This window comes from Hydractinia symbiolongicarpus, chromosome 4 (genome assembly GCF_029227915.1).
Source record: "Hydractinia symbiolongicarpus strain clone_291-10 chromosome 4, HSymV2.1, whole genome shotgun sequence".
Lineage (NCBI taxonomy): Eukaryota > Metazoa > Cnidaria > Hydrozoa > Anthoathecata > Hydractiniidae > Hydractinia > Hydractinia symbiolongicarpus.
In genome coordinates, this window is record NC_079878.1 from 15,677,249 (window position 1) to 15,704,730 (window position 27,482).

Consider the following 27,482-nt stretch of genomic DNA (forward strand, 5'->3'; position numbering starts at 1 on the left):
TGGCCTATATTTCTTATGATAGACAAAGAAAAGAAGTGTTTTTTAACGATGTAATTTTCTTTCTTATGGTATGTAAAAACTTCTATTTACAAATTTGCTTCACCGTCAAAATTATAAAACAGATCAAACACTTGGTTGGCAAACGGCGTCCAGATTCTTGATTAATTTTTTTTTTAAATACATACGTTTGAAACATTATTGCTTTTGTTTATTTCTGAGTTTATTCCAACCTCCTTCCCAGCGCCAGTTGTCTCTTTTTTATATTGAGAGGGCGAGCCAAGTGAAGGCGAGCCAATAAATAACTTTCAAAACCAGCAATTTTTTTTAAAATTTTAGTGGATAAACTTTCGCGAATCGACAAATTAAAAAGTTTGTACTAAATAAACTTTCGCGAATGGCCAATTTTGAGAGTTTCGCGAGACAAAGTTTCGCGAAAAAGGCCAAAAACGCGAAATTCGCGAAAGTTTCTCCGAATAAAGTAGTGATTGGGATTTGTTTGATGACGTTGGGTGGGTGGTTGGATTGAGTATGGATGTACTGAATGATGTCAAGTTTGCTGTATGGCTTAAAGGTTCTATTGTCGAGATTTAGCGTGATGTCTGAGAAATTCACAATTTTCTTATTGCATTCAATAACGATTTTTAAACCGCATTCTTGGAATAATGCTTGTATTTTATTTTTGATGCGTTCCATCGCGGGTCCGCTGGTGTCTTTAAATGCGGCAAGACCATCATCTCGGTATAATCCGACGTTGTTAGGGTAAATTGCGTTTATCTTGTTTAACATGAACAATCTAACGACTTTGCAAACTTCGGCACCGTCATAAGCACCTATCGTCACGTCGATATATACGATATATACACGTATATATACTTTTATATATATTTCTAGCATCCATTCTCGCGGTAGATCCTTTAAGTAAGTGTTAACTACACAAAATACAACTGTTTTTTGTTTTCTTTTATAAAAAAAATGTTTTTTTTATTTCAAACTTCCTTTAACGCAAGAAAAATTTGTTCTTACCAATCGAAGAGATAACGCGAAATAAGAAAGATTAAAAACAGTTAAATAAGGTTAAAAAGACGTGTTTAGCAATATTATCAAATCACGACAGCACTTTTTTGCCGTCGGAAAAAAATCCTTGTTAAAAGGGTTGACTAACAACTAACCTTCCAGACTTTCCAGTGGATTATTCTCATGGTCTTTTTCTCTTTTTTTCCTTTTAACTGCATGTTTCCGATGAATACAAGTTTCTGTGCAGTCATTTTTTGTTTACAAAGTGTGTCTTTTGTTCATTTCGAATCTTTAGACACTTATTTTGAATTTTTATACACTCCTTTTTAGAGTGTTCTTTTTTTCTATTGTGTCTCTTTTGTTGAAAATGAATTCTTTGATAGGTTCTGCGATGGATTTTCCTTTCTGTTGTTTTATACGTACTTAGACACGCAATTTTTTACTTTTGAAAGTTTTTGGAGAAAATGGAAAAGGTCCATTCTTTTACCGCTGCGGTGCGTGGCTTTCATTATTACAGAAAGTTTTGGTTACCAACAGAAAGAGAAAGTTTAAAATGCATCTATGAGAAAAACAATCCTTATGACCGTTTTGCAATCAGTGGCAAAAAATGAAAGCACCGTGGGACATCTTCCTAAAGAAATACCAAGAATTACTAAGTTTTTTCTTGACCGCGGTGCATCTATGGAAGCTGTATTAACTTTAAGACACTATCTTCGTTCACCTCTTGTTCAAGGTGGGATGGAAATACCTTGTCTTATTTTAATCACAATGACTGCAACATTAAAAAACACGCAGCTTGTTATCTGAAACTTGTGAATCAAAAATACGTGGAACCGAAAGAAGAAGAAATACTTGGTTCCTTCGTGAATGATATTGAAAATGAAAAAGAAGCTTTGCTTGGTGCGAGGAAGAAAAAAAATACGCCAAAACGTAAAAGACCGAAGCAAATGGATATTCGAACGATGTTTCGAAACAAAGAAAAACAAAAGTTATAAGTTGTATTGAAATTGATTGATGCGATAAAAATATAAAAATTTCTCTCATTATATTTGACTTTTCTTTACTTCATTTCACAAACAGAGAGTTCCGCCGTTACGGTATTTTAGCATCTTTTTTGCAAAAAAAACTTTCGCGAATCGGTATTTTTGTTTTTTTCGCGAAGATAAACTTTCGCGAATGGCTAAATTTAAAACATTTAGCGAGGATAAACTTTGTGAATTAGGCCTAAATTCGCGAAATTCGCGAAAGTTTTACACCTAATATTTGAAACCGAAGTGAAAATGTTCCGATTTAGGTGAAGTTTGTTACACTGATCAAAAAGGACATGCTGAACATGCTGGTTTTGATATTTTGACACCTGAAGTACTCTGATTTTATTAGTTCTTGGTACTCGTTCGAAAACAAAAATTGATTATGATTGGCAACGTCTATGTTTTGCGAGCTAGTTAACATATACATATGTCTTGTTTTCTTTTGTGGAACAAAAGTTTTTTGATTTATATCCTATGAGGCTTTGTTTAAAATAGTTGTATTTTTCCAGTTCAAATAATGTTTTCGTATGAGTGTACAATTTGTTTAAGGGTAGATCATTTTAAAGAGTAATTGTTTAGGAACTGGTATCATTATTATATCACCAACACGTGAATTATCATTGCAAACTTTTGGTGTCGTACGAGACTTGCTACAACACCACCAACAAACATTTGGAATTGTCATGGGAGGTGCAAACAGAAAACAAGAAGCAGAGCGTCTTCAGCGTGGAGTCAATCTGATCGTTGCCACACCTGGCCGTCTTTTAGATCACTTACAAGTATGTCTGGACATTAGTATCATTTTGACTTGTAGCCTGACTAGACTCTTTAGCAAAAAAATAAAAGGGAAAATAGTTTGGACTATGGGTTATAAAAGGAAAAAATATTTTTTGGATTCCGAAGTCCTTTTAATGGCGTTTTAAAGGTTTGACTCACGCTGTTTTGTTTTTTCTCATCCTAATAAAAACAATGACTTATGCTTCTTTTCTTAGAAGCATTCTCTTTACATTGCATATACATGTTTTAATAAAAACGGGTCGAAGTCTTATTCCAAAAATTATTAACACTAAAATTTTTTGGAAAATTTAATACAAAAAAGATCTAATGATCTCATTATTGCTTTCGGCTTGCTTTTCTTTACTAGATGTGAACATTTAATTTTGAATAGTGAAAGAAAAGGCCTAGTAATCTTTTTGTGTTATAGTGTGTCGAAACCTTTTTATGTTTTTTTTATGCTCTGCTTTTTTGTTCTTTCTCTTTTCAATTCATAGAATACAAATGGGTTTGTGTTTAAAAATTTGCAATGTTTGATCATCGATGAAGCTGATCGAATTCTTGAGATTGGTTTTGAAGAAGAAATGAAGCAAATTATCAGAATCTTACCCAGTAAGTGACTCTGTACCTAAGGACTGAGTGATGAGAGGTGGTGTGAGGGAGAAGGGGCAGACTGGGGATTTAGTGTAAGTAATAGTTTATTTTTAAATTATAAAGATGGTCAAAAATTAGGTCACTAATGACTTTACATCAGAAATAAGGAAAAACTATATTTTAATATGTTATTTGACTGCTATTGGCAAACAAGATGCAAAAGCTGCACAAACTTATCTCGCTATTAAAAAGTACATTCACAATAGTGACACCCTATTCTGTTGTTTTATGTACATTTGGAAAAACCAAAGTGATGTATGCTACTTGGCTTGTAACCACAAACCATGCTAGATTTTGAAGCCTCTTAAAATGACTTTGGTTAGTTGCTAAAAGAACATTTTAGACACAATAAAAACTCAAGATGTCTAGATGTAGCCACTAAAGTTTGCAAACATTTACAGCAACTAAATGGGGCGACCAGCGATATTTTTAAAAAAAATAATATTTTGAGAAAACAATTTCAAATATGTGATGGCTCACGGTACACACGCTTTTTTTATAAGAATACAAAATTCAAACCGGGCCTGGTCATTATAGTGTTAACCTACACGCTTTTTCTTTAATAAGAATATGTTTTATAAGAATACTGGGCTGGGATTTTGGGTTAAACACAGTAGGTCTTTTGTTTAAACAACAGAAAAAAAGAAAAATGACCAGCCTGGTTAGAATTTTAATATTCTTATACATAAAAGCATGTAATAGATTCAAGTTAAGTATATATGGCAAGTTGATTTACTTCGTCTATGCTTTACGTTGGTATAAAAAAGGGAACCTGGGAATTTTGGACTTTAATGCACCCGGTCAATGTCCTGGACGTTGTGTTCAGTATTTTAAGGAAAAATTAACACTTTGCGCTCGAGAAGTATTAATCCATGTTGTTAAGGTATATTTTGTACAATTAGGTAAAAATACCTTTTGCAAAACCAAAGTAATGTTAAAGTATACTTTCAGAAGCTTGTAATCCATTCACGGGAACTTTTGCACCACAAGAAATAATAATATATTTATCAAAAAGCGTACTTTTTTTAATCATTCACCATTCTTCGTCTTTTTCCTTTGAGGTTTACCGTGTTGTGATAAACAATGTTATACTACGAAGATCAAAAAATTAGTTCAATTACTGTTCCTAACTAAATTTTTGTTTTATTACCTAATGTTAGGTAACAGTTAAAAACGGTGTGTGAGCCTAGAGGATGGAGGATAAACTCTTAAAACATCAAACGTCTCCTTGTAAGCATCGTGTCCGATTAAAATTATATATTTGCTACTAACCTAGCCTATACTATTGTTTTAGAAAAACGGCAAACGATGCTTTTCTCGGCTACCCAAACCAGAAAAGTAGAAGACTTGGCTCGATTATCTCTTAAAAAAGCTCCACTTTACGTTGGTGTAGACGATGACAAAGATGCTTCCACTGTGGAAGGATTGGAACAGGTAGTTTTCGTTAAGGCGGGAATACACGGTGAAATATTTCTTTAGAAACATTCGAATTATTTATTTCGCTATTGCACGTATGTGTTCTAAAAAAGAATTGTTGTTGGAGATAATTAAAAAATGAAGTTAAAGCGCAAGGTAGTTGCTTGTACTTAAAAGTCGTGTTATCATTTGACATTTATCTTCGCAATTGCCTATTTTCTTCTTCAATTGCGTCGAAAAGTTGCCAGGTATTTTCCACACCAAATAATTTACAATTTTTTTACCTCGTTATAACCATAAAAGGGAAAGTTTTCGCATACCTGATCGGTAGGCTAGATAATTAATGAATGCCAAAAGTCCTCAATTAAAACAATGTTATCAAAGAGTTAAAAAAGTGGAAACATAACTTACCTTGTTTCATATTCTATTTTCGCACACTTTTGCACCAGAAATGCACAAAAGCTTTATCGTAAACTTTTGCAACACGTGAAATCAATTTTTATTGCGTTTAAATTCTTTGTAAATACAGGATACATTATGACAGAAAAGTATACAGAGCTTCGTTAAATTTCCTTTCAATAGTGCGTTTCTAACTGTTATGTTTTTCCATGACATTTTTAATGGAGTGATCAGTTTAAATTAACGAAACCAAACAAAGTCACTTTCTTTTACCTCACTGTGGATAGGCCATTCGTTATGATATCTCAGTCTATATTTTCCCGTACAGACCAGCTAAGCAGTTAATAAGCTATTAGCATCAATATTCTGTTTTATTTATTGGCTTTTAAAAATGGTGGTTTCAAAAAGAAATTGTTAAATGAAACATTGTGTCACCAAACTCGAAATATTTAAGTTTTCCTTCTTTTTTAATGCAAAAACTACAAAATGAATTCTTCGCAAAGACTGTTGGGCGTTGTATATAAATATCTCTTACAAAACAAAGGTGGGCCGTACCTGTCGTAAAATTTATGTAAAGCTTTTTCGACATGAATATTTAAACACTCTTTCTTACGATGAATATAAAATATTTGAAGAATTACCTCCATTTGCGAGTCCTGTCTTTGAAAGAAATACAGCTACACCTGTATTCCTCCAATATCATTAAGAATGCTTTAATTTTGAAGAGAAGATTGAGTTACCACTCTAAAATTGGCTTCACGATGTTACATGTTCAGTGAGTGAGAAATTTATAGTTCGTTTTTGTTTACAGGGTTACATCGTGGTACCAGCAGATAAAAGATTTTTGTTGTTATTCACATTCTTGAAGAAAAACAGAAAGAAGAAAGTCATGGTTTTCTTCTCTTCGTGCAATTCTGTAAAATATCATGCGGAACTTTTAAACTATATTGATATTTCGGTCATGGATATACACGTAAGTTCTGTACTACACCTATGTAAATTAGAGAGTAAAGTGCAAAACGTTGCTTTGATTAGTGCTAAAGTAAAGAAGTTTATATGGAAACTTTATTTTATTTTGAACATTCAGTAGCTCAGTCATGCACGCACACGGTTTAACCCTATTCGGTCCGGGGTTTTTCGAACATACTATGACTGGGGGTGGAATCAGGGTTTTTCATAGGGTTGTTCAAATTGAACCAAACTTGGCACACTTACACACTTATAGTACGTCATAAAAGGAACAAAATGGCAGCAATAAATTTTTGCTTACGTCAGCACATTTTCTGTGAGTTCATCAGAAGCTGAAAATTTGTTAAAACTGTCTGCTTATAGTGTAATTACTTTTGTTCCAGATCGAGTTTTTGCATTCTGTTTGATGTTTCTAAAAGCTAAATAAAAGTTATTTACCATATTTTCCGGTTTTACATGAATCGCATAAAAAATTGCCAAACATTGCCCGAAAATCCGGTTTTTTCCGATTTTCGGGGAAAATCCGACAAAATCGAAAAATCGGATTAATCACGTGTCCAAATTATACAAAATGATTCTTCTTAATAAAACAAAGTTGTGTTGTAAGTTTTAAGTGGTAAGAATAATCCTAACAGGAGTTATTAAATTTTCCCATTATAAGGATTTCATAGGCCTCTGAAAGGTATGGGACCTAGAAATTTGGCATGCAGGTGTCTAATAGATAAATATTGAAACTCAGTAAGTTTCATAGCCATATAACATAGCAATAAGGAGTTATTAAAAAAACCGTTTGGGGGGTGGAATCCGCCCCCCGCTCCCCCCCCCCCCCCTCCCTGGACCGAATAGGGTTAAGAAGCCTCGAAAATGGATGTGTTAGAATCAATAGAATCTATTTTTTATTGTTTCAGGGAAGGCAGAAGCAACAAAAACGAACGAGTACATTCTTTGAATTTTGTACTGCAGACAGTGGTATCTTGTTGTGTACAGATGTTGCAGCTCGTGGCCTTGATATTCCAGAAGTAGATTGGATAGTACAGTTTGATCCCCCAGATGATCCAAAGGTAAGGTGCCGACGTGAAAGAAGTAGGCTTAAAGTCTTGCAATGTCTTGTTGCAACGTATGACTGAATGTTTAAGAGAGAAATAGAATTCTTGGCTACTTTATTCGTATTATTTTTTGCGGGTAGTTATTTTCGTGACTCGAAAACAATAACATTTCGCTGGTATTGATTTTCGCGGATGATATAAAAATGTTATAAAATATGTTAAAAACGTTTTTTTAAAGCATAACACCAGTACGCTTTTAATGGTTCTTTGTTGTAACTTTGACGTCAACGTTCAATCTTGTTCGTATAAATGACATTGACTTCTTTTTTCACTCTGCAAAAAACATTTTTTTATATTTCTTCCTTTAATTTGTGCATAGTTCTGTATGGCATCATTTAGTTTCTGTTGGATTTTAATCATGTGAAAAAAAATTAACATGTGCTCTCTGTTGTTTTAGGAGTATATTCATCGCGTTGGTCGAACTGCTCGCGGGTCGCAAGGTCGTGGACATGCTCTACTCTTTTTACTGCCCGAGGAACTTGGATTTTTACGTTATTTGAAACATGCAAAGGTATTCTCAAATACTGAACAACTCAACTAGAGAAATGAGCAGCAATCTTTGATCCACTTTGATTTAGGGTGACGATTTTCAAATAATCGCTTTTGCCTGTGATGTTACTGCAACTTAGCTTATTTGCTCTTAGGTTCCTTTAAACGAATACGACTTCGCAAAAGCAAAGATATCTAATATACAGTTACAAGTAAGTTCATTTAACACGTGCGGGTTTTTTTTAAATAAGCCTGAATTTTTCTTAACTTGGAGTAGGTATTCTGAAACTTGTTTGATTTTATATGCTTTTCAACAAGGTCAATTTATTAATTTAATTTTTTAATGTTTTTTGCGAGTTAGCAATCGAAACGACTTATCTCAGTCTCATGTTTCTACAAACGTAGCCTGATTAGAATCACGTTACTGTGCTGCGTAATGTTGAATCAGCCGGGTAATAATTTTGTGATAAGAAGTTGCAATGGCTGTATTAAATTGTTTTGGTTTACTGTTGCAATTTAGGTAGCAGACGATCTTTAAACCTTTTACAGATATTTAGTTTCAGAGATATTTTTCCTAGTTTTTATTTAATTGATAATTAAGTATTGATATAGTTAGTACTAATAGTATAAATTTTTGGCTAAATTCGCAAAATTATTTACCCACAAAATATTCAAGATGTATTTGCGAAAATGAGTATCCACCAAATAACCCACGCTGTCCAACGTTTCAGAGGTAACACACGTCGATATATAATTTAGAAAGTTTGAAGATAGCTTAACAGTACATGATTATAACACCTAAATCCTGTGTTTTTAGCTGGAGAAGTTGATTCAGAAGAATTATTTTCTCAACAAATCTGCAAAAGATGGCTACCGTTCGTATTTACAAGCCTACGCATCACATCAACATCGAAATATATTTAACGTGGACACGTTAGACCTTCAAAAAGTAGGAAAATCTTTTGGGTTTACTGTGCCACCTGGTGTGAATTTAAGTATCCTTTTCAACTGGTTATTCTTGTTTTCGGTAGAAATAGTGTCCCTTGTTGTGTTGTTTTAGTTTTTTTTTGTTGTTGTTGTGGTCGTCGTTATGGTCCTTTTTCTTTTGTTGTTGTTGTTGTCTTAATGTCAGGCATATGTCGTTTTTTGTAAGAATTAGATGTGCATAGTTTTTTTTTTTTCATGGGAGAATTTTAGGAGATAACAATAGAGACTCTTTTCTTAACGGCATACTTAGATGTGAACTCTAGCAAAGGTGACAAAATGAAGAAACGAAACGGTGCTCTTGTATACGGTGGCGGTGGTAGCCATGGTTACCAGCGCAAAAACACCGGAAAACCATTTCATAAAAAACAGAACGCTGGTCGAAGAAATTTCACTAGGTGATAATAAGAGAAAGCGAAGAGAACGAATTGGAACAAAGATATTGGAATGCACAGCGTTGCTTTGTAACATGATAAAAGCTCTATATTCATTCTTTAATAACACCGACGTACGTTTAGGCATGGCAAAATTTACTAATGAGGTTATATTCAGCAAACGGCATATTTAAAATTTAAGCGAAACTATGAGTATATTTCTTGTATAATGTTTTTTGAAAAAAACTCAAAGGCGATTTTAACAAGTTCTGTTAGTTTCCCCTCCCATTTGTCACATAGAATTACGCCCACGTTATGTATATGCAGACTGCAATTAAATCTTTTATGTTACGCCCTTAGTACATGCGAACTGCTTCGACTGATTTTATGTAAAACATGACACGCCATCAATTATAAATACAGCGTATTCGCAGGTGAAAATGTACGCAACGTTTGAAAGCAGGTGGCTTTTCTTTTACCCGCAAAGCTTTCGAAAAAATTATTCTTATCAGAGCAATGATGTGATTTGATTGGTTGTTTTGCTGATTATTCTTTTATTTTGAGACATTTCTGTTCCCATCCACAGAAAAGGTTTCAATTATTTCAACTTGTGTACAGAAACTGGAAATATTTTGTTCACCAATCAGCTTTCCGAAATCACTTGTTTTGTTTTGTACTGTTCTGTTTAATAAGATAATACGATGTGCCTGTTGGTGAGAGCCTATGTCGTTTTCATATTCAATACAAACTTATGCCAAATGTTATAATTTAACTGAGTTTTTTGGTTTTTTAATTTTTACGTTGCTATGAATGTGTAATTACTAGAAAAAAAATGCGAGGTAAAGTTGTCTTGTCAATATCTATGAGTATACACCGTACGGCATAAAGTTTTTTGTAAATTTTACTCTGTTAAAATCCTAGGTCAATGTCTTAAATACACATACATTAGTATTAAAATTATGTTTTAAGGTCAGGTACGCTTCAACATCTAAAAACCCGTTTTAGGTGATATTGGAGAACATGAGTTTTATATGACAACAAGCTGTATAATAATACATGTGCCTTTAGACGTCTAAAACTTTATAACATGTTAAGAATATTTAATGCTTTGTCAATACGAAGTACTAAAATGTTTCTAAACTTCCAAAATAACAAGAGGTAAATTAAGAACTTTTTAAGAACATTTCAAGGCTTCAAATTGAAAAAGTTTAAGAACCTGTGAAAGGTTTTTTTTAAGTTGGAGTGTGTCTATAAAAACATGAAGCTAGCAAAGACATTCAAATAGATGTTTTGCCCAAATTAAAAGAATCAAAAGATGTAACTTAAACTTTAAATATCGTTCTGTTCAAACAAAATATTATAACTCATCCCATTCTTCTCGTCTGTCACTAAGAGGCTTGGAGACGAAGTTGGTAAACACTTCCTATCACGTTAAGCATTATTTGCTAACGAGCCCGTTTTGACGCTTTTTCATTATGAAATCAAACAAGAAAAACAAATTCAAATTAAATTGATATAATTATATCAATTTAATTTGAATTTAAGTTGTTGCAACAATAGCAAAATCAAAATAATATTGGGAGAAAAAATCATGAAGGTCATGATCCGCAGTTGATGAAGATAATGTGAGAGCAGAGTACAGGTATGTGTATTTAAAGGGCTTTGATAACCAACAAAACTAAAAGTGAGAAAGAAATAAGGTTTGAGACACATTACGGCTGTTTTGTTAAATAATACACTGGTATGAATTTTTGTTTGTAGAGTGTTTCTAAAAATTTTGGCGATAAATGTAAAATAAACAAAAAGCCCTGGGGGCTCTAAGAATTTCCGCTCGCTACCAAAATATTTAATGACAACCTGCTACGTGCCAAACATTCGGAGAGGTTTGGTGCATGAAGCTCTGAAGATAAAGCACACAAGTGACATATCATACAACAAACGCAAACAAAACGAAACGTGTCATAATAAACTCACATTTTAAAAGAAATTGCTAACAAAAAATACAGCCTAATGGTTGAAAGTCTTGTGATTGAAAGGTTTATGGTCTCAAACGGCATTTAGTTGACAAAAAAATCAAACTTTTGTATCAACAACCTTTTTTAGCATACTTTATTTGTTAACTGTGCCAAGTTTGGCCGAAATTGAAGTGGTTTTAATTTTTGGACCAATTTTGGCCTAAAATGGCATTTAGGTGACAAAAATCAAAATTTTGATGTCACCATTATGTTCAGCATACTTTTTTTGTTAACTGTGCTAAATTTTGTTGAAAATAAAGTAGTTTTAATTATTGGACCAATTTTGGCCTAAAATGACATTTAGGTGATAAAAATCAAAATTATGATGTCACCATTATGTTCAGCATACTTTTTTTGTTAACTGTGCCAAATTTTGTCGAAAACAAATACTAATTTCGGCCTGAAACGTCATTTAGATGACTTTCCAGTACTTGGGAGCTTGGGTACGAAGTTTAAATCTGTGACGTTGCATTTGACCATTTGGGACAGGGTTAGTTAGTTAGTCGGTTATACCAATACTATCCTCCTCTCAGAAGAACGTGAAATCCCAGGGTCGATTTTTTCTTCAAAAAATGCTCCGAAAGAAAAAAACGACGGTTTTAAAGAATTTCCTACGCCTTCGGGCGCGGAAATTCAAAAATTACTTTTTTTAAACTAAAACTCAATTCTCAGCGCAATTTTAAATTTTGTTAACATGAGAGTTTTGAGTGTTGTCAACAATATTGGTCAGGTAATCTGCCATGATTAATATTAGGTCTCGCTAGACTTTTTCCTAGAATGTAACCAATGACATTTTAATATTTTTAGGTGTTTTATCAGGTTTTTGTTAAGCTTGGTAAAATGAGTCGCGTTAAAATGTTTTAAACACTGATGAAATTCAGAAAATTGCTAAAACGTTGATCGATAGGTCAGTGTCCTTAGATTTTTTTATGCTAAGTAAACTCATTAGTGACATCACAATAGATCAGGAAGAAGCTCTTACAAACATCACTATGACAATGAAAAAGTAATTTTAAAGCAATCATTTTTATTATCTTAAATTATCTCATTGTGTGTCTGTGTTATTAAATTCAGCGTGCCCGCAAGATCTCGAACAAAAACAAAAACATTTTTATTCCTTTCTCCAATCACCATGTATTAAAACCGGCTTCCGTCTGTTTGTTAGTCTTTCTATTGAAAATTACAGCGTGGCTTTTTCTCCCCCTTTCTTTGTTATCAAATAACACGTGTTCATATAATCTTTTTTAGAGAATAAATGAAAATAAATCTGCACTCAATCAGATTTATTTTCACAAAGGAGAACATCGTTTCGTATTCTTTTAACTGATTCACACCATGTTGGCATCTGAACGAGAAAAGAGCACGCATCTTTGGGTTCAGCGGCATAGCATGTTTCGTATGTCTCAATCCGAACCTGGTGCGGTGAAACCGAGACGGACTTTACGGTAAGTTGTTCATCTTTACTTACTACTTTTATTTCTACAATTAAGTGGATTTTGAGAGAAATCTGGTAACAAAATCGTTTTTTAGAGAAAGGGAAAGAATGTATATTTATAGGTGATCAAAAGTAGCCTTATTTTAAATTTTAGTTTACTCTTTCTTAATTCCCAATGCCGATGTTTAAATCGTCTTATACGCTTACTGTTTGGCCTCATGTTAATGCTCCATTCTGCCTCCATTCAGCTTTTGAAAAATGCGAAAGAACTTGTTTAACAACCTTTTAAGCTCTGCAGCATAAGTTTTACATCATTGTCAGCCGTCATTTGTTAAAACCATAAACATACGATTTAAAATTGAAAAGCCTGTCACCGGTTCTACAGAGTCAACGATAATACATTTTAGTCGATAACGTTTTTAAAAAAACTTAATGTAGTAAAGTTTATACACACCTTGCAATAATTGATACATACAGCTCATCATAATTAGGTATAGAAGAAGTGATAATAAAGGGGAAATTAATTATTAGCGCCCCGCAAAAAAGACGAGTGGTTTTATTTATCTACAAAAGTTATTTGTAAAGCCTAACAAAAGTTATAACTTGCGGTTAATTGTTCAGATTAGCAAGACCATCAAAGGGTTAATCATCTCCGACATCTCACCGACTAAGTGACGTCGCCGATATTGCAGATATATGCGATCAAGATTGGCAACAAAAACATACCTGGTTGTTTAAAGAACTTGAAATTTTTAGGCTTTCATTTCTCTTACAAGAACGATGTTCTTAAAAAAGTAAACAGTAGTAAGGAAGGTTCACTGCAGATTTAAAAATTAGCTGGCAAAGTTTTACATTTTTTACAAATAAATATGAAAGTAAAACATGCGCTGAAGTTTGTAAACTAAAATGGAACAGAAAAACCAATAAACAGCAAATTGTATATAGTTCCTTTTTTCGAAATGGATTTCTCCTTGTGAAACACGTGATAATTAAATAAAAATCTTATCTTGTTTGATAAGGTAGTTCTGTTCACAACACTCAGTGGTATTAACGGAGACGCAAATGAAGCTCGTGTTTATCTCGGCTTAAACGCCACAGAAAAATGAATGTCCATACATTGCATCGTTGAACATCTAATGCGACCTTATCCAATTATCGTTGAACGAATCGTGTGCAAAAAGTAGCTAAAGTAAAACTGGTAACTGGCTCTTTTAAAAAAATACGGCCTATGAAAAAGTAGTTTCTGCTTGACGCTTGCAAGTTGAATTCTGATTCGATGATCCGGGGAAATGAATTTCGCCCTTGTGCTTGTGCATTAGCTTCGTGAAAGAAAACTTTTATTCCTCGGTGGCCAATCTATTCATAAAAGCTTGCTGTTATGTTTAATGACAATTGTGTGTCAATAAATAAGCCATTCCATATCCGTTGTCAGTGGAGATGTCTTTATATCGTCCTACCTGATTCAGTCTTTGTGAGTGTTAAAAACATTGCTAGAACAACATTACGTTGTTAACGAGTTATGTAAACGAAGCCGGCTGGATCAAATTGTAAACGTAATTCAGAAAGTTTTTTTCCGCGGCGACAGATGTTATATGTGTATATAAACACGATAAAAACGTTTTAAGCGAACAATCTGAGATGGAGTTTGTTTATATGTCGAGGTAGGTTTTGTGTTTTAAACAAGCATAAATTGAATGTTTGTATTTTACAGCAATGGATTTTGTTTCTAAATCCATTGCTGTAAAATACAAACACAGAATAAGGTATCCAAACTTCACTCATTTTTTATTTTGTTAGCTTTCCTTTGATAAAAAAGAAGGTTACTCGAATTCAGGTTACAGCGACTATTATTGTAACTCCATGGGGAGTTTTCAATCTATTGCTTGTCATGTGACTGACACAAAATTTGGCCTCGTTTGTTCGTATAACTTTATTCCACTAATAGGGTTACATGGTACACATGAGAGAATTTTCAAAAAGTTGTTTCCATACATAAGTATGGTTAAATAGACTTAGTGTTGTTAAACGTGTTTGAAATTTTTATGAAATATTGTAATTATGGCAACCGAACTGATCAAGATCTGTTCCTAAGGCGTATTTACGTAATGGTTTTTTGCGTGTATAGTAACTTTTTTCTGCTATTTTATGTTGGGAGCTGGACCTTGGGTTGCTAAGGTTAAATGATCTTTATGGCCCTCGGTTACTTATCAGGATGTTTAGGACCCATTTTTTTACCGTCGCAATACCAGCATAATGACCGATTGTGGTTGTCACATACAAAAAATCTTTGTTGCTAGGTTAGGAAATAGCGGCCAGGAATTGGATATAAGGTCTGAAGGTTAATAAGAAAGTTGCAGGAGAAATAAAGCCGCTCGGAACTCTCTGTGTAACTTAAACTTTGCTTTGAACTTTCCTGTTTGCTTGTCAATTTTTGATGTATGGATTTATTATGAAATAAAATGACATCTAACACCACAAACGGGTTTGCTTCTGAGTTTGTTAGAACCAATCTCTTTAAAACCCTTCAACGAGACTTATAGAGTGTTTTAGGTTTTGTAGGTTGTGTTTCTTTATTAAATTGCTTTGCTTTCTAGATTGTTCCTCTTTCGTTGCTGAAACAAAACAAAATGAAGTCTGGGGACTAAACTGTTCGCTGAGTGGAAATGATTATTATTTTCGCACTTTTGCACATCATTTTCCTCCAAAATTGTACTTTCCATTTTAATTATTTATGAACTAAAAAAAAACATCGTTTATGGTGAGATTTAAACCTGAGAAAATAAGAATTTTTTTTACAATTATTTAATCGATTGTTGTTGCTGTCGGTGGATAAGAAATCGCATAAAGCTGTTTTTATTTTGTTTTAGAATTATTAATATTATATAAAAATTGAACAGTGTAGTACATGCGAACATTTCTTGTGCTGTTGACTTTTAAATTTTTGCTTTATTTTTGTGTACATTTTCCACCTTATACTCTCTACACAAATTGCTATCTCTGTGAACTAAAATCTGATCAAAATTTTCTCTCTCCCCCGTTTCCTAATTCATATCTTAAAATTAAAGAAATATATTGTTAAAGGTTTGCACAAAAAATGATTTTTAAAAAGACGGTGATATTACAAACAACAGGAAATATGTTGTGTTATTTTTTTTGTTTTGTTTTGAAAGATATGTCGAATGTTTCTAATGTTTTCTAAAATGTTTGTCAGATTTGACGATAACATTCCTTCGATGGGAAGGCGAGTTGACGTGTCTCATTTAACCGAGGAGGAGTGTGGCAAAGTATTGGACGTCATTAGCAAAGACATTCTGATACGAAAATCTGAGAAGGAGAGAGTCGGGTATGTATTATAAGATCAAAATGATAGAATATACACTTTTTTTATAAGAACAATAATTGCTGAAAAATCAGAACAAAGTGAGAACAATCGCAAGGCTAAATTTTCTTCTTCTTTTTTTCTAAAATACACAACAAGCACATAAAGCCTTTTGCAGAATAAGTTGTTTCGATTTGAAATATTCTTTAAAACTAGTCGTTAACCTGTGGATAAATCCACGGGTTCGCTCGTCCTTTATTAGCCGCATTTCGTGTGTCTCGCTACTGCGGTTACCATTTTGCGTGACAGACAGAAGACGCATACGGGTATTATAATATACTAGTCGTTGCCCGTGGAAAAATCCACGGGTTCGCCCGTCCTTTGAATTTACCTGTGGCAACAAAGTGGATAAGAATATATCGCATTTGATATTCGTGTTTCCGTAACATCATTTTCTAACTTAGCGGGGGTCCGCGCAGAGACAGACAGACGACGGCTATTATTATAGAGATACTAGTCGTTAGCCCGTAGAAAAATCCACGGGTTCACCCGTCCTTTTTATACCGCATTGCGTGCGTTTCGCTACTTGCGCAGCTAAGCTACCATTTTGTGTGACATACAAACAGACGGACAGACGTACACGGGTATTATAATATAGACTAGCCGTTAACCCGTGGAAAAATCCACGGGGTCGCCCGTCCTTTAAATTTACCTGTCGCAACAAAGTGGACAAAAATATATCGCGTTTGATATTAGTGCGCATTATAAAAATTTCGTGATTCCGTTACGGGACGCGGCTCTCGCGGACAGACAGACAAAATACGGCTATTATTAAAGAGACTAGCCGTAAACCCGTGGAAAAATCCACGGGGTCGCCCGTCCTTTATATATCGCATTTCGTGTTTCTGTAACAGGACGCGGCTTCCGCGGACAGACAGACAAAATACGGCTATTATTAAAGAGATAAATTAAAAATGCTGAAATTGCAAAACAAAACAAGAACAGTTTTCAGCACACCTTGGGCTGAAGCAAAATTTACTAGTTCTTATAAAAAGTGTACTTTTCTAATCAATATTGAACATAAAAAATGTTAAAATTGACTGGCTACAAAAGTTGTTCCGTGTTATTTTATTTTTCTGAAAATCCCTGAAATTATTTGGTCCTCCGTTTGCAAAGCTGTAAAGTTTGGAATGTAAATTAACTTTGTCACTTTGTAGATACATAACTAAAAAATTCGAAGAGTTGCGTCGTGCTGTCATTTTATCTAACTCGAATCGCAAAAAGCTTCTTCCATTCGACGACTACTGCTTGATATGCGGTAAACACCTATTTACATTTTGCTGTTTTTTTCAACGTGGTGGCGAATGTGTATCTTGTGAAAATTCGTGTTGTTCGTCGTGTAGAAAGGCTTTTGCTGTCGAAAATGAAGAGCGAGAGTTATACCTCTGCAACTTATGCATTAATAAAAGGTAAGTGCTTTCTCAATGAGGGTAGAGAGAGGCTTAACGTACGCTAATTGTACGTTAAACGTACGCGTGTTGTTACGTAGCAGATTGGTGATATGATGATTATAATTAGGTGGTTGGCCTCATTAATTTCAAGGGATATACCCTATCAACTGTTTACGAGTGAAACCACAAAGTCCTAAGCTCCCCTTTGAGCTAAACAAGTTTATGAAATTAAACAAGCCTTATGTTAGATTCCAATGCACGACCTTTCGAATGTACGACCTTTCGAATGTGAGTCGAGTGCTCTACCGACTGAGCTATTGATCCCCAAATAGCATACGATCTCAGTTATATCAAGATTTTAAAATGTTTGCGCTAATTCTGTTGTGTTTGTTTTTAGACGAGTAAAAGGTGAAATTGGAGAATGGTATTACGAAGTAACTGATAAACGATTTAAAAGATTTGGAAGTGCAAAGGCTCTACGTGCAATCTATAAACAACGCGCTTCAAGTAAGTGTTTACTTGACTTGTCGTCAGTAATATGAACTCCATTGAAAATATTGAGTGGAAGTCTTTGCATGTTTCAAAAATCAGTTCCTAAAAAAATCCGTGAGCGTTTTCGCACAATTGATCTTTAATAATGTGTGAAGTTTGAAAATTGTTTATTCTCCTTCTCTTTTTCTATCTCCGTGTTCCTGGCGTACATATTTTATTATGTTTTGTCAACGTTTGATGTTGTTTTTCAGTTGAACCGCGAGTGATCACGTTACTTGCACTTTGTCGTGAACTTCAACCTACTCGTAAAATATCCTTAGCTATAATCAAAAATCGTTACTCCAGGCAAATATTGAATGACGAAGACAAAGCAACGTACTGTTCAAGTTTTTCCGATCTCGATGCTAAAGAGGACTTGTTTAGACCGCATTTGCGGAAACGAATACATTCCGAATCGGATTTACCGGTAATAGCCCACGAAATGGAGGAAACTGTGTACTTTGAAAAAGATTTAAACTCAAGTGTTTCTGCAAAAAAAGCGGTACATCGTTCACGCAGTGATGAGTTTTTGAAAGTTAACCATTCTAAAAAAAATTCCGATATTGAACTTAAACAAACTGTCAGCAAGCACACTATTGTTGAGCAGGAAGGCAAAATAGAAGAGCTTGAGAAAGAACTGAATACTACTCTCACAAAAGGTTAGTTTTCTTGCATGTTTGCTTTAACTGTTAGGAAGAAAATGGCCGTGAAAGGCCCAATCTTTATAAGAAAAAACCGTGACGAAAAGTCAGAAATCTATTGTATGTTTTGTGGGTTAATTGTTTGTTTGTGATAAAAGCGATATGGTCAAACGTTTCTTGGAGTAGAATATTGCGAGTTGAACATAAATTAGTTAAATATATAAAAACTTTCGTGAATTTATGGTTCGATATTGCTACATTTTTGAAAAACTTAAATTAGATTCTCGTGGTTAAAGAATAAATTATCCTTCTCTCTTGCCATTGACCTAATTGTAGAAATATGCAGCTTAAAAACGTACACTTAAAAAAGAATATTTTCGCGCAAATTTTGACTAAAGTAAACAAATGCCAATGAAAAACAAAAATAGCCAACACTCTAAACAAACTGCAATCTAAATGTTAGCACAAACTTCAAAGTCATGTGTAAACATTTTTCAAACGCATCCTGTTGATACATGTATTAAGTTTAAATTTACATTTTAGTTGACTACCTGGGTTTTGCATCCCTAACTTTAACATTGTGTTTTGTTATGGCGTTAATGTCGTGTATTGGTTTTGTCTTCGACCATGGTCGTAAAAGGTATAAAATCCTTAAGCACCAAGTTGCCGACTAACCTACTAATACTTTAAATATATTGTGGTATAATTACATTAAAATAATTTACATTTAAACATCTAATAAGTGATTCACCCTTTAAACGACCTTACTGTACTTTCACTCTAAAGTATATAAAAACTGTCCATTCTGTTGTCTGTAGTCCAGCTGTTGTTGTCAATCTATCGCATGTTGCTAATGGCTGAAAATTGAAAGTTAACTGGGTCTATTAAATAAAATGTCTCTTTTTATTGTAGTGAAAACGGAGACGAAGATTACGAGTAGTGACGTGTAAAAGGAAGACCCGCTACCCTTGCCATGTTAGCTTTTTTGTAGCTTGAATACCGCAATTTCGTTTGCGTTATATCTACGGAAACGGCTATCTGTTGACTCGACACAATATAGTTTTTTTCATAACTTTTAACGTATTATTTATTAAGAGTATATTAAACATAGTTTATGTGGTAGTTTATTTATTTCGTCTACTTTTCTGATATAGCGATGTCGGAATATTTTAACAGATCTGTTCTTAATTTTTCATAAACCTTTTTCAATATGTTCTGTTTGACGTTTTGACATGAATTTGTTGTCGCAAGATTTTTTGTGCACTGTGTAGGACTGTGTAGGAGTTTTGTGAGTTCATTTTTAGAAATGTTTTTATTTATCGGCAGAGTTCTTATTTTGCTGTATTTTTGTACATATTTTAGAATATTTAGATTTTGGCTTTATGTTTTTGTTTTTAAGCTTCTGTTACAAGAAGGTCCCTTAAATTGTTAATTTTTTTGTTAGTTTTAAGAATACTAAATTTACGATTTTGTTATAAGTATCTCATTTTCTGTACAAATTTTGAAGAAAATAAAATTTTACGATTTTATTTCACTGCGTTTTACTAGTCAAAAATTTCTATACAGAAATCCAATATATTCTGTTGATATTCTGTTGGGGTACAAGCGAACAGTGTGGGTGCAAACCAATGTACCTAGCTGCCAGAACTCTACCTGAGTTGTAGAAGAACCTCGATAATTTTTTTCAATTTTATTGCCGCCCCATAAGGGGCGGCTTGTGAATAAAATGATATTTTTGTTGAGCGAAATCTTGCGTTTCGTGCTGTGCTACTTGATGTCGTGTAAACAAACTACTTAAGTAGTACAGCTTCGAAGTAGCACAAACTTTAAAATAAACGAAAAGAACCTAAGAAAAATTTAATTGTGAAGCTGTACTTAAAAGCCAGGTTTGAGCAATCAAACTCATGGCGGCTACCATACCATAAAAAGGTTTGAGTGAGTATCACTGACACTGATACGATGATGACAGTGATCTAATTAATGATGACAACTTTATACATTCTTGCATTACATAGCTGTGAAAAATACTTTGTTGATAATGTTGATAGCTAGCTAGATCGATTTCCATGCTGGACTCATCATTTGAACACTGCTTAAAATGCCTACACCCTGGAGGTAGCTAGCTAGCTATCTATATGTCTATGTAATGTAAGTAGCTGCAGTATTTTAACTGTTTTTCTTTATGTAAAGTACACTAATAAATTTAATAAAATATAAACTGCAACACAGCTACGCACTTACTCACTGATTCCACATGGAAATTCTCATTCTTTGTGTGTAGCTAGAAGTGCGTATTTGAATTTGCAGCTCTTATATGATAACCATATATATATATATATCCAATCTGATCTAGACTGTGTTAGATCTAAACTCAACTTCCTCTGTATCAAACTTTTATTGGCACACAATGTATGTGTAATTCCCTGTTTGCGATCGTTTGGTCGGTTATTAAAAAGGTTTCTTTTTGGAACTCAGGTGATCTTGATCATATCCCTTGCGAAGGAACAAAGTTGTACACGAGCCTAGGTTACACAAACCAGTACTTGAGTGCAAGTGACCTCCCAAATAGTTTGACTGTTGAAAACGAGGTCATACAAATACAAAGTTTAGAAAATATTTCTCATATTGTTACAGATAATAGCACTACTTTACGTACATTTCATATTTCATCACATTCCGAAAAAGGATAAAGAAGTTGGGCATTATAAGCGGCGTTAGTTTTGCTATAATTTGGGGGCACCCACAAATTTATTTATTTGATCCTCATAGCCGAAATAGTTTTGGATAAATAACCGAATGTGGTACATCAGTCCTTTTAAAATTTGATTCATTACAAGAAGTTGAAAACTATATACGCGAAATATATGTGTCCCCTGGTCAAGGAAGGTGTCTCGAAACTCAATATTTTAAAATACTGACAACTGAACAGATAACTGATAACATTATGCTTTCCGTTCGTAGAAAGAGAAAACTAGATCAAAACAAAAAGCACCGTAAATCCGAAAGAGGCCGAGCAAAGCAAAGAGAGTCGACAAACACTTACAGAAAAACAGAACATGGCCAAGCTAAGGTAAAAGAACCAATCAGCAAATATCAGAAAACAGGACAGGGTCAAGCTAAGCTAAAAGAGTCAACAAACACTTATAGAAAAACAGAACATGGCCAAGCCAAGCTAAAAGAGTGGATAGGCAAATATCAAAAGACGGAACAGGGCCAAGCTAAGCTAAGAGAGTCAATAGGCAAATATCAAAAGACAGAACAGGGCCAAGCTAGACTAAAAGCGTCGATAAGCAAATATAAAAAAACGGAACAAGGCAAAGAGAGGCACTGTGAAACTGAGCAGGGTCAACAAACGCAAAAAAATGCAAAAAAACGACATGCAGCCCAAGAAGGTAAAGCAACTAAACGTAGGCGTTTTAACATTTTGCCTGATTCTAATAACCATTTTATATTTGTGTCTTATGTAATCGTTCTTTGTATGAGCGGTCAATTAAATTATTTCGCCATGTCGATTATACTGCCATTTCAGAAGAGCATTTTCGTTTCAGAATACAAAGTTTTGATGGCAAAGAATACATGTGTACAACATGCCATTTAAAACTTACAAAAGGAAAAATTCCTTCCCAAGCTGTATCTAATAATCTTCAAATGTTTGATCTCCCAGAATCAATGAACACATTACGACGAGTGGAAAAAATCGTTATATCCAAAAAAATTTTATTTAAACGAATTGCAATAATGCCTAAGGGTCAGTGTCCCAAAATAAAAGGGGCAATCTGTAATGTTCCAATAAAAGCTGATGAAATAAGCAATGTCTTACCAAGAGGAATGGATAATAATGGTGTAGTGCAAGTTGCGTTAAAGAAGAAACTCAATTTCAAATCTAACGTTTACTTAGAGTCTGTAAGGCCAGATGCTATTCGAGAAGTCCTTTATTATCTAAAACCAGTTAACCCTCTTTATGCAAACATTGAAATTAATCTCACAAACATACCACCTTCTTGGATTAATTTAACATCTGAGCATGAAACTAGAGAAAGTGAAAATAAAATGAACATTGACTTTGCAATAGAATCGACACCAAGTAATAAGATCAGCGACGTAAAAACCAAGAATGAGGACTACTTGGACGATAGCGAAGAAGAGAATGAAAATCCGTTAAACGAACATCGCTTGCCTTGCCCAGAAACATCTTTTGTTCCAACTATTCCACATGAACAAATAGACGACGGAAACATTGTTATTGCTCCGGGCGAGAATAAAATTCCCATACCAATAATTTCTGATGAGCATTGTGAAGAACTTTCCCACCCTTATCTATTTCTAACAGGTAAATTCGGATATCACACGAAAAGAGAAGTACCACTTTTCCCGACCAAGTATTTCAACTAAAGATTATTGAATTATAGACAGAAGTTTGCCTTTGATAGTGACTACATATTTTTTGCTCATGCAGTGATGCAACATCTTAATTTGAATAGTTGCATAAATATCGCTATGCAAAAAATTAAAGCGGACGGTCTTACAGCAGGAATGATGTCTACAAATTTTAAAGAAAGAGTTAAGTCGTTTATAGCCAGTGACGACGCTTTTACGTTTATGAACACGTTGAAAGGAACTCCTGCATATTGGAAACAATTTCTTTTTGAAGTTTTGGCTATGGTGAAACAGCTAGGACTTCCAACGTTTTTATGACTTTGTCTTGTGCAGATTTAAGATGGAATGGACTGGTTAAAATCATCACTAAATTACAAGGAAATGACATATCCGAAGAAGAAATCGACAATCTAAATTACTATCAACGAACCGAGATTCTTAACAATAATCCAGTTCTTTTAGCAAGACATTTCCAATACCGAGTCGAGACCTTTTTTTAAAACCATAGTTGTCAACGGACAGTTAGGTATAGTAAACTACTATGCCATTAGAGTTGAATTTCAGGTAAGAGGTAGCCCACACATCCACTCTTTATTATGGGTTGTTAATGCACCGATTTTACGTAGCGATAATAAGAAAGAATATATTGCCTTTGTGGATAACATAGTTAAATGCCAGCTTCGTAATAAAGAAAGCAACCCAGTTCTTCACAAACTAGTTTCGACATATCAAACACATTCTCATTCCAAATCTTGTCGAAAGTATAAAAACAAGAATTGTCGATACTCTTTCGGGAAATTTTTTACAGACCATACAATTGTCGCTGAGCCTTTACGTGACAACATCTCTAAGGAAGAAAGGGAAACACAACTAAAGGAAAGAAAGACTATAGAAAAAGTAAAAACTTACATAGATTCGAATTTGAATCGAAGATTAAACAATATTCTGTATCCAGATGAACCTAATTATACCCAACAAGGTACATTTAAAAAAATTCTTCAAAGTTTAGCCATTACAAAAGAAGAGTATAAAAACGCACTGAGCATATCCCCTGATAGTGGATTTCAAATTCACTTCCGAAGGCTTCCAGATTCTTGTTTTATAAATAATTATTTTACCGAGGGCTTGATGGCATGGGAAGCCAACATAGACATTCAGCCTGTTCTTGATTATTATAAAGCAGTGTCTTACATGTGTGCTTATTTATCTAAAGCTGAAGACGAATCTTCAGAAGCAATGAAAAAAGCAGCATCGCAAGTATTAGAAACTGGCGATTCGTTATTTGTACAAATGAATTCAATTGCAAATGCGTATCGAAATCATCGCGAAATGTCAGTTCAAGAAGCAGTTGCTATTAAATGCCAGAAATATGGTTACGAAAGACATTTCCAGCTGTAGTTTTTGCAAACAGTAACATTCCTGAGAAGAGATATAGGGTATGTCGTAACAAAGAAGAGATTTTAAGTTTGCCACCAGGCAGTACTGATATTTATAGACGAAATATGTTGGATAGATACATGGATAGACCAAATCCAGAATTTAAAAGAAGGAGATACCCTACGTTGGAACAAATGTGTTATGCCCAGTTCTTGTCAAGCTACTCTATGAAAATAAAACCGAAACCAGAAGATAAAAATGACAGCCAACCAGAAGTACTTGAAGAAATAATAGCTGATACTCACATGGAAACTCCTTATCCGAAGAATCTACCTCTTATGTCCTCAAAAGAAATGTTGTCTTTACGAAAAGAAAAGTGTGTTCTAAGGTACCATGTGCCTAGTCGAGAGAAAAATCCAGAAGGTTATGCACATTATTTGCTCTTTATGTTTTATCCTTTTCGCCAGGAAGCAGAATTGCTAAGCAAAAACTCGTGTACTTACTCAGAGAAATTATTAGAAAACGGTGTATGAGAAATTATTAATACAAGTAAAAGAATATGCGAACCATTCAGTGAACTTGTTGAAGAAGCAATGATAAATTTCACACAAAATAAATAATCTTGATTCCTTCGCTGAACAAGAAAATGACGATGTTTTTGATGAGATGAGCAATATAAATCACCATAGCAAATGAAACCGAAAACGTCACAGTTATTGGGAACAATTTTTCATCGGTTAGTAAACCTGAAATTTCTGATGACAAACTCCATGAAAAAATTCGAAAATTAAACGAAACTCAAAGGCAAATTTTTGAAGTCGTAAATGATTGGGTGAGAACTTACACAATAAGCTTGGCATGTAACGCACACCATAAAATTGAGCCAATTCACATCTTTCTAACAGGAAGTGCAGGTTGTGGAAAGTCACATTTGATAAAAACAATTTCTGACATGCTAAATAAAGCACTTTCTTATCGTGCAGGAAACTTAAAAAAAGATAAGATTCTTATTGTGGCGCCAACTGGTGTTGCTGCTATCAATGTAGAGGGAAATACAATACATTCAGCCTTAGGTATACCAGTTGATAGAAGTTTTACTAAAAACATTTCTAAGTTGAGTGATAAAAAGAGATGCATGTTGCGAAATAAGCTTTCAGAGCTAAGCATTATCGTAATAGATGAAACCTCAATGGTTTCAAACAAGCTGCTGTTGCACATTCACCAACGGCTAACTGAAATATTTGGATGCGCAGATGATATTCCATTTGCAGGAATATCTGTTATAGCATGTGGGGATTTCTACCAACTTCCACCATTTCAAAACTAACAGAAGTTATGAGGCAGCGTGGTGTTCAATGTTTGATTAAATTATTAAACAATATCAGAGTGGGAAACCAACACGAAGATTTACTAAAATCTAAATTTATTTTTCAGAATGACCCAAACTACCCCAAGGATGCGATTCATATCTTTGCTGAAAACCAACCTGCCTCTGAACACAATAAAAAGATGCTAAACAGTATAGCATCGGATGAAATAAATATCGAGGCCATTGACAAAATTCCAGAAAATATTCCTTTGTCAATGGTGCAAAAACTCCATAGCCGCACTCAAATGGAGACAGGTGGACTAGCTCAAAACCTTCTTTTAAAACTTAACGCGAGAGTCATGTTAACATTAAATATCAACATATCAGATAAACTTATTAATGGACAGATTGGGGGGACTGTTTATCATATAAAAACCGATGGATTAGGAAAAGTAATAAAAATATATTTGAGTAAGTAAGTAAGTAAGTAAGTGTAAGTAAGTAAGTAAGTAAGTAAGTATTTATTTATTTGTCCTAATAGACTAGAGACCATTCCGATAGGAGAATACCTAATAGGTTGGAATGACCACCAAACCAAGTTACAACTTTGAAAAATTTATAATTACAAACTTTATATACTCATAAATAACGATCGATATATGCAACAATAAAAGGATTAAATGTTAAAACTACTATATGATGAAAAAAAATAAAACTTGACCAGATACTTTAGATGTCCCAACGGCAGCGTAGACATATTAACTTCTAAAAACTGTTGAAGAAGTTTCCAGGAGATGATGGATTGATACTGGATAGAATTATTCCCAAATGTGACTGTTCTCACTCTAAGTAAACGTAATGAGCCCGGATTGGCACGATTATTTGGACGATTGCAAGCATTAAATGTAATTATAAAATTATTTAAAAGAGTAAGAGGTAGTTTGTTATTTAACTTATGAAAAAAAATAATGTTGACATCTTGACATAATAAAAAAAAGACAGAATTTTAAGATTCAGAAACAGAGGAGCAGAATGAGAATTAAAGTCGGAAAAGGTTATTATGCGCATAGCTCTTTTTTGTAGATTTAAAACTCGTTGGGTTTTATAAGATGAGTTCTGACCCAAGACTTGACAAGCGTAAGACATATGTGAGTGAAATAGGGCGAAGTATAGAGACACTACTATAGATGGAGAAACATAATGCCTGAGTTTGCAGAGTGCGCCATTAGCTTGTTTTAATTTACCGCAAACAAAATCTGTGTGTTTTTCCCAATTGAGGTTTTCGTCAATAAAAACACCTAAGTACTTCACAACAGTACTGGGATGGAGTTTTTTACCATGCATTTTAAGCTTCACTTCAAATTCAAGATACTTACGTTTATGCCTAAAAATAATATATTCTGTTTTAGTTGAATTTAATGATATTTTATTTGCGTTTAGCCAACTAGATAAACATTTCAAATCAATGTTAATTTTTTAAGTAAGTCATTAATTTATAACAAAAAAGGAGTGGCCCGAGGACCGAACCTTGGAGAATGGAAGACAAAAGTATAGGAGCTAAAGCTATGAGAACAGATCCATATGCTATGCAAGAAAATGTTATTCCAATAAGCAAGATAGAAAAGGAAATCAAATTTGATAAAAAAAATTTAACTTCACCTACTATGAAACGAATGCAATTCCCACTAATGCTGTCGTGGGCTCGTACTGTTCACAAGGTTCAAGGAAAAACGTTTGATAAAATTGTTGTTTGTTCTGATTTAACAAAGCAACGAGCCTTTCACGCAGGACAGATCTATGTTGCATTAAGTCGAGTC

The 27,482-nt window shown here is 33.9% G+C and overlaps 2 protein-coding genes across 7 annotated transcripts in view; both read left to right on the top strand.

The window, feature by feature from the left end:
• The window catches only part of LOC130641571 (uncharacterized), a 33,242-nt gene extending 23,766 nt beyond the window's left edge, over positions 1–9,476 (top strand). For all 4 annotated transcript variants that reach the window (XM_057448429.1, XM_057448431.1, XM_057448428.1 and 1 more), the window contains 9 exons: positions 2,625–2,824; positions 3,317–3,431; positions 4,768–4,907; positions 6,100–6,261; positions 7,166–7,318; positions 7,761–7,874; positions 8,008–8,064; positions 8,670–8,847; positions 9,090–9,476. In XM_057448429.1, coding sequence (XP_057304412.1) covers positions 2,625–2,824; positions 3,317–3,431; positions 4,768–4,907; positions 6,100–6,261; positions 7,166–7,318; positions 7,761–7,874; positions 8,008–8,064; positions 8,670–8,847; positions 9,090–9,238 — 1,268 coding nt within the window. In that variant the 3' untranslated portion in view covers positions 9,239–9,476. The remainder of the gene's footprint in view (positions 1–2,624; positions 2,825–3,316; positions 3,432–4,767; positions 4,908–6,099; positions 6,262–7,165; positions 7,319–7,760; positions 7,875–8,007; positions 8,065–8,669; positions 8,848–9,089) is intronic.
• A 3,021-nt stretch (positions 9,477–12,497) lies between these two features.
• On the top strand, positions 12,498–20,131 carry LOC130641572 (uncharacterized). 3 transcript variants are annotated; one of them, XM_057448433.1, is made up of 7 exons: positions 12,498–12,670; positions 15,872–16,003; positions 17,197–17,448; positions 17,828–17,937; positions 18,174–18,620; positions 19,146–19,242; positions 19,515–20,131. In XM_057448433.1, the coding sequence occupies exons 1-7, from the start codon at positions 12,561–12,563 to the stop codon at positions 19,540–19,542; spliced, it is 1,176 nt and encodes a 391-aa protein (XP_057304416.1). In that variant the 5' UTR covers positions 12,498–12,560; the 3' UTR covers positions 19,543–20,131. The 3 variants fall into 3 exon arrangements, with proteins under 3 accessions (XP_057304416.1, XP_057304417.1, XP_057304418.1); XM_057448435.1 differs by lacking the exon at positions 12,498–12,670 and adding an exon at positions 13,915–14,321; XM_057448434.1 differs by lacking the exon at positions 19,146–19,242 and having other exon boundaries at positions 12,504–12,670.
• Positions 20,132–27,482: the final 7,351 nt, after the last annotated feature.

Coding starts and splice junctions, on each gene's coding strand:
- LOC130641572 (XM_057448433.1), top strand. CDS start 12,561: ATGTTGGCATCTGAACGAGAAAAGAGCACGCATCTTTGGGTTCAGCGG. Junction 17,938..18,173: donor CTATAAACAACGCGCTTCAA/GTAAGTGTTTAC, acceptor GTTGTTTTTCAG/TTGAACCGCGAGTGATCACG. Junction 19,243..19,514: donor TTCGACCATGGTCGTAAAAG/GTATAAAATCCT, acceptor TTTTTATTGTAG/TGAAAACGGAGACGAAGATT.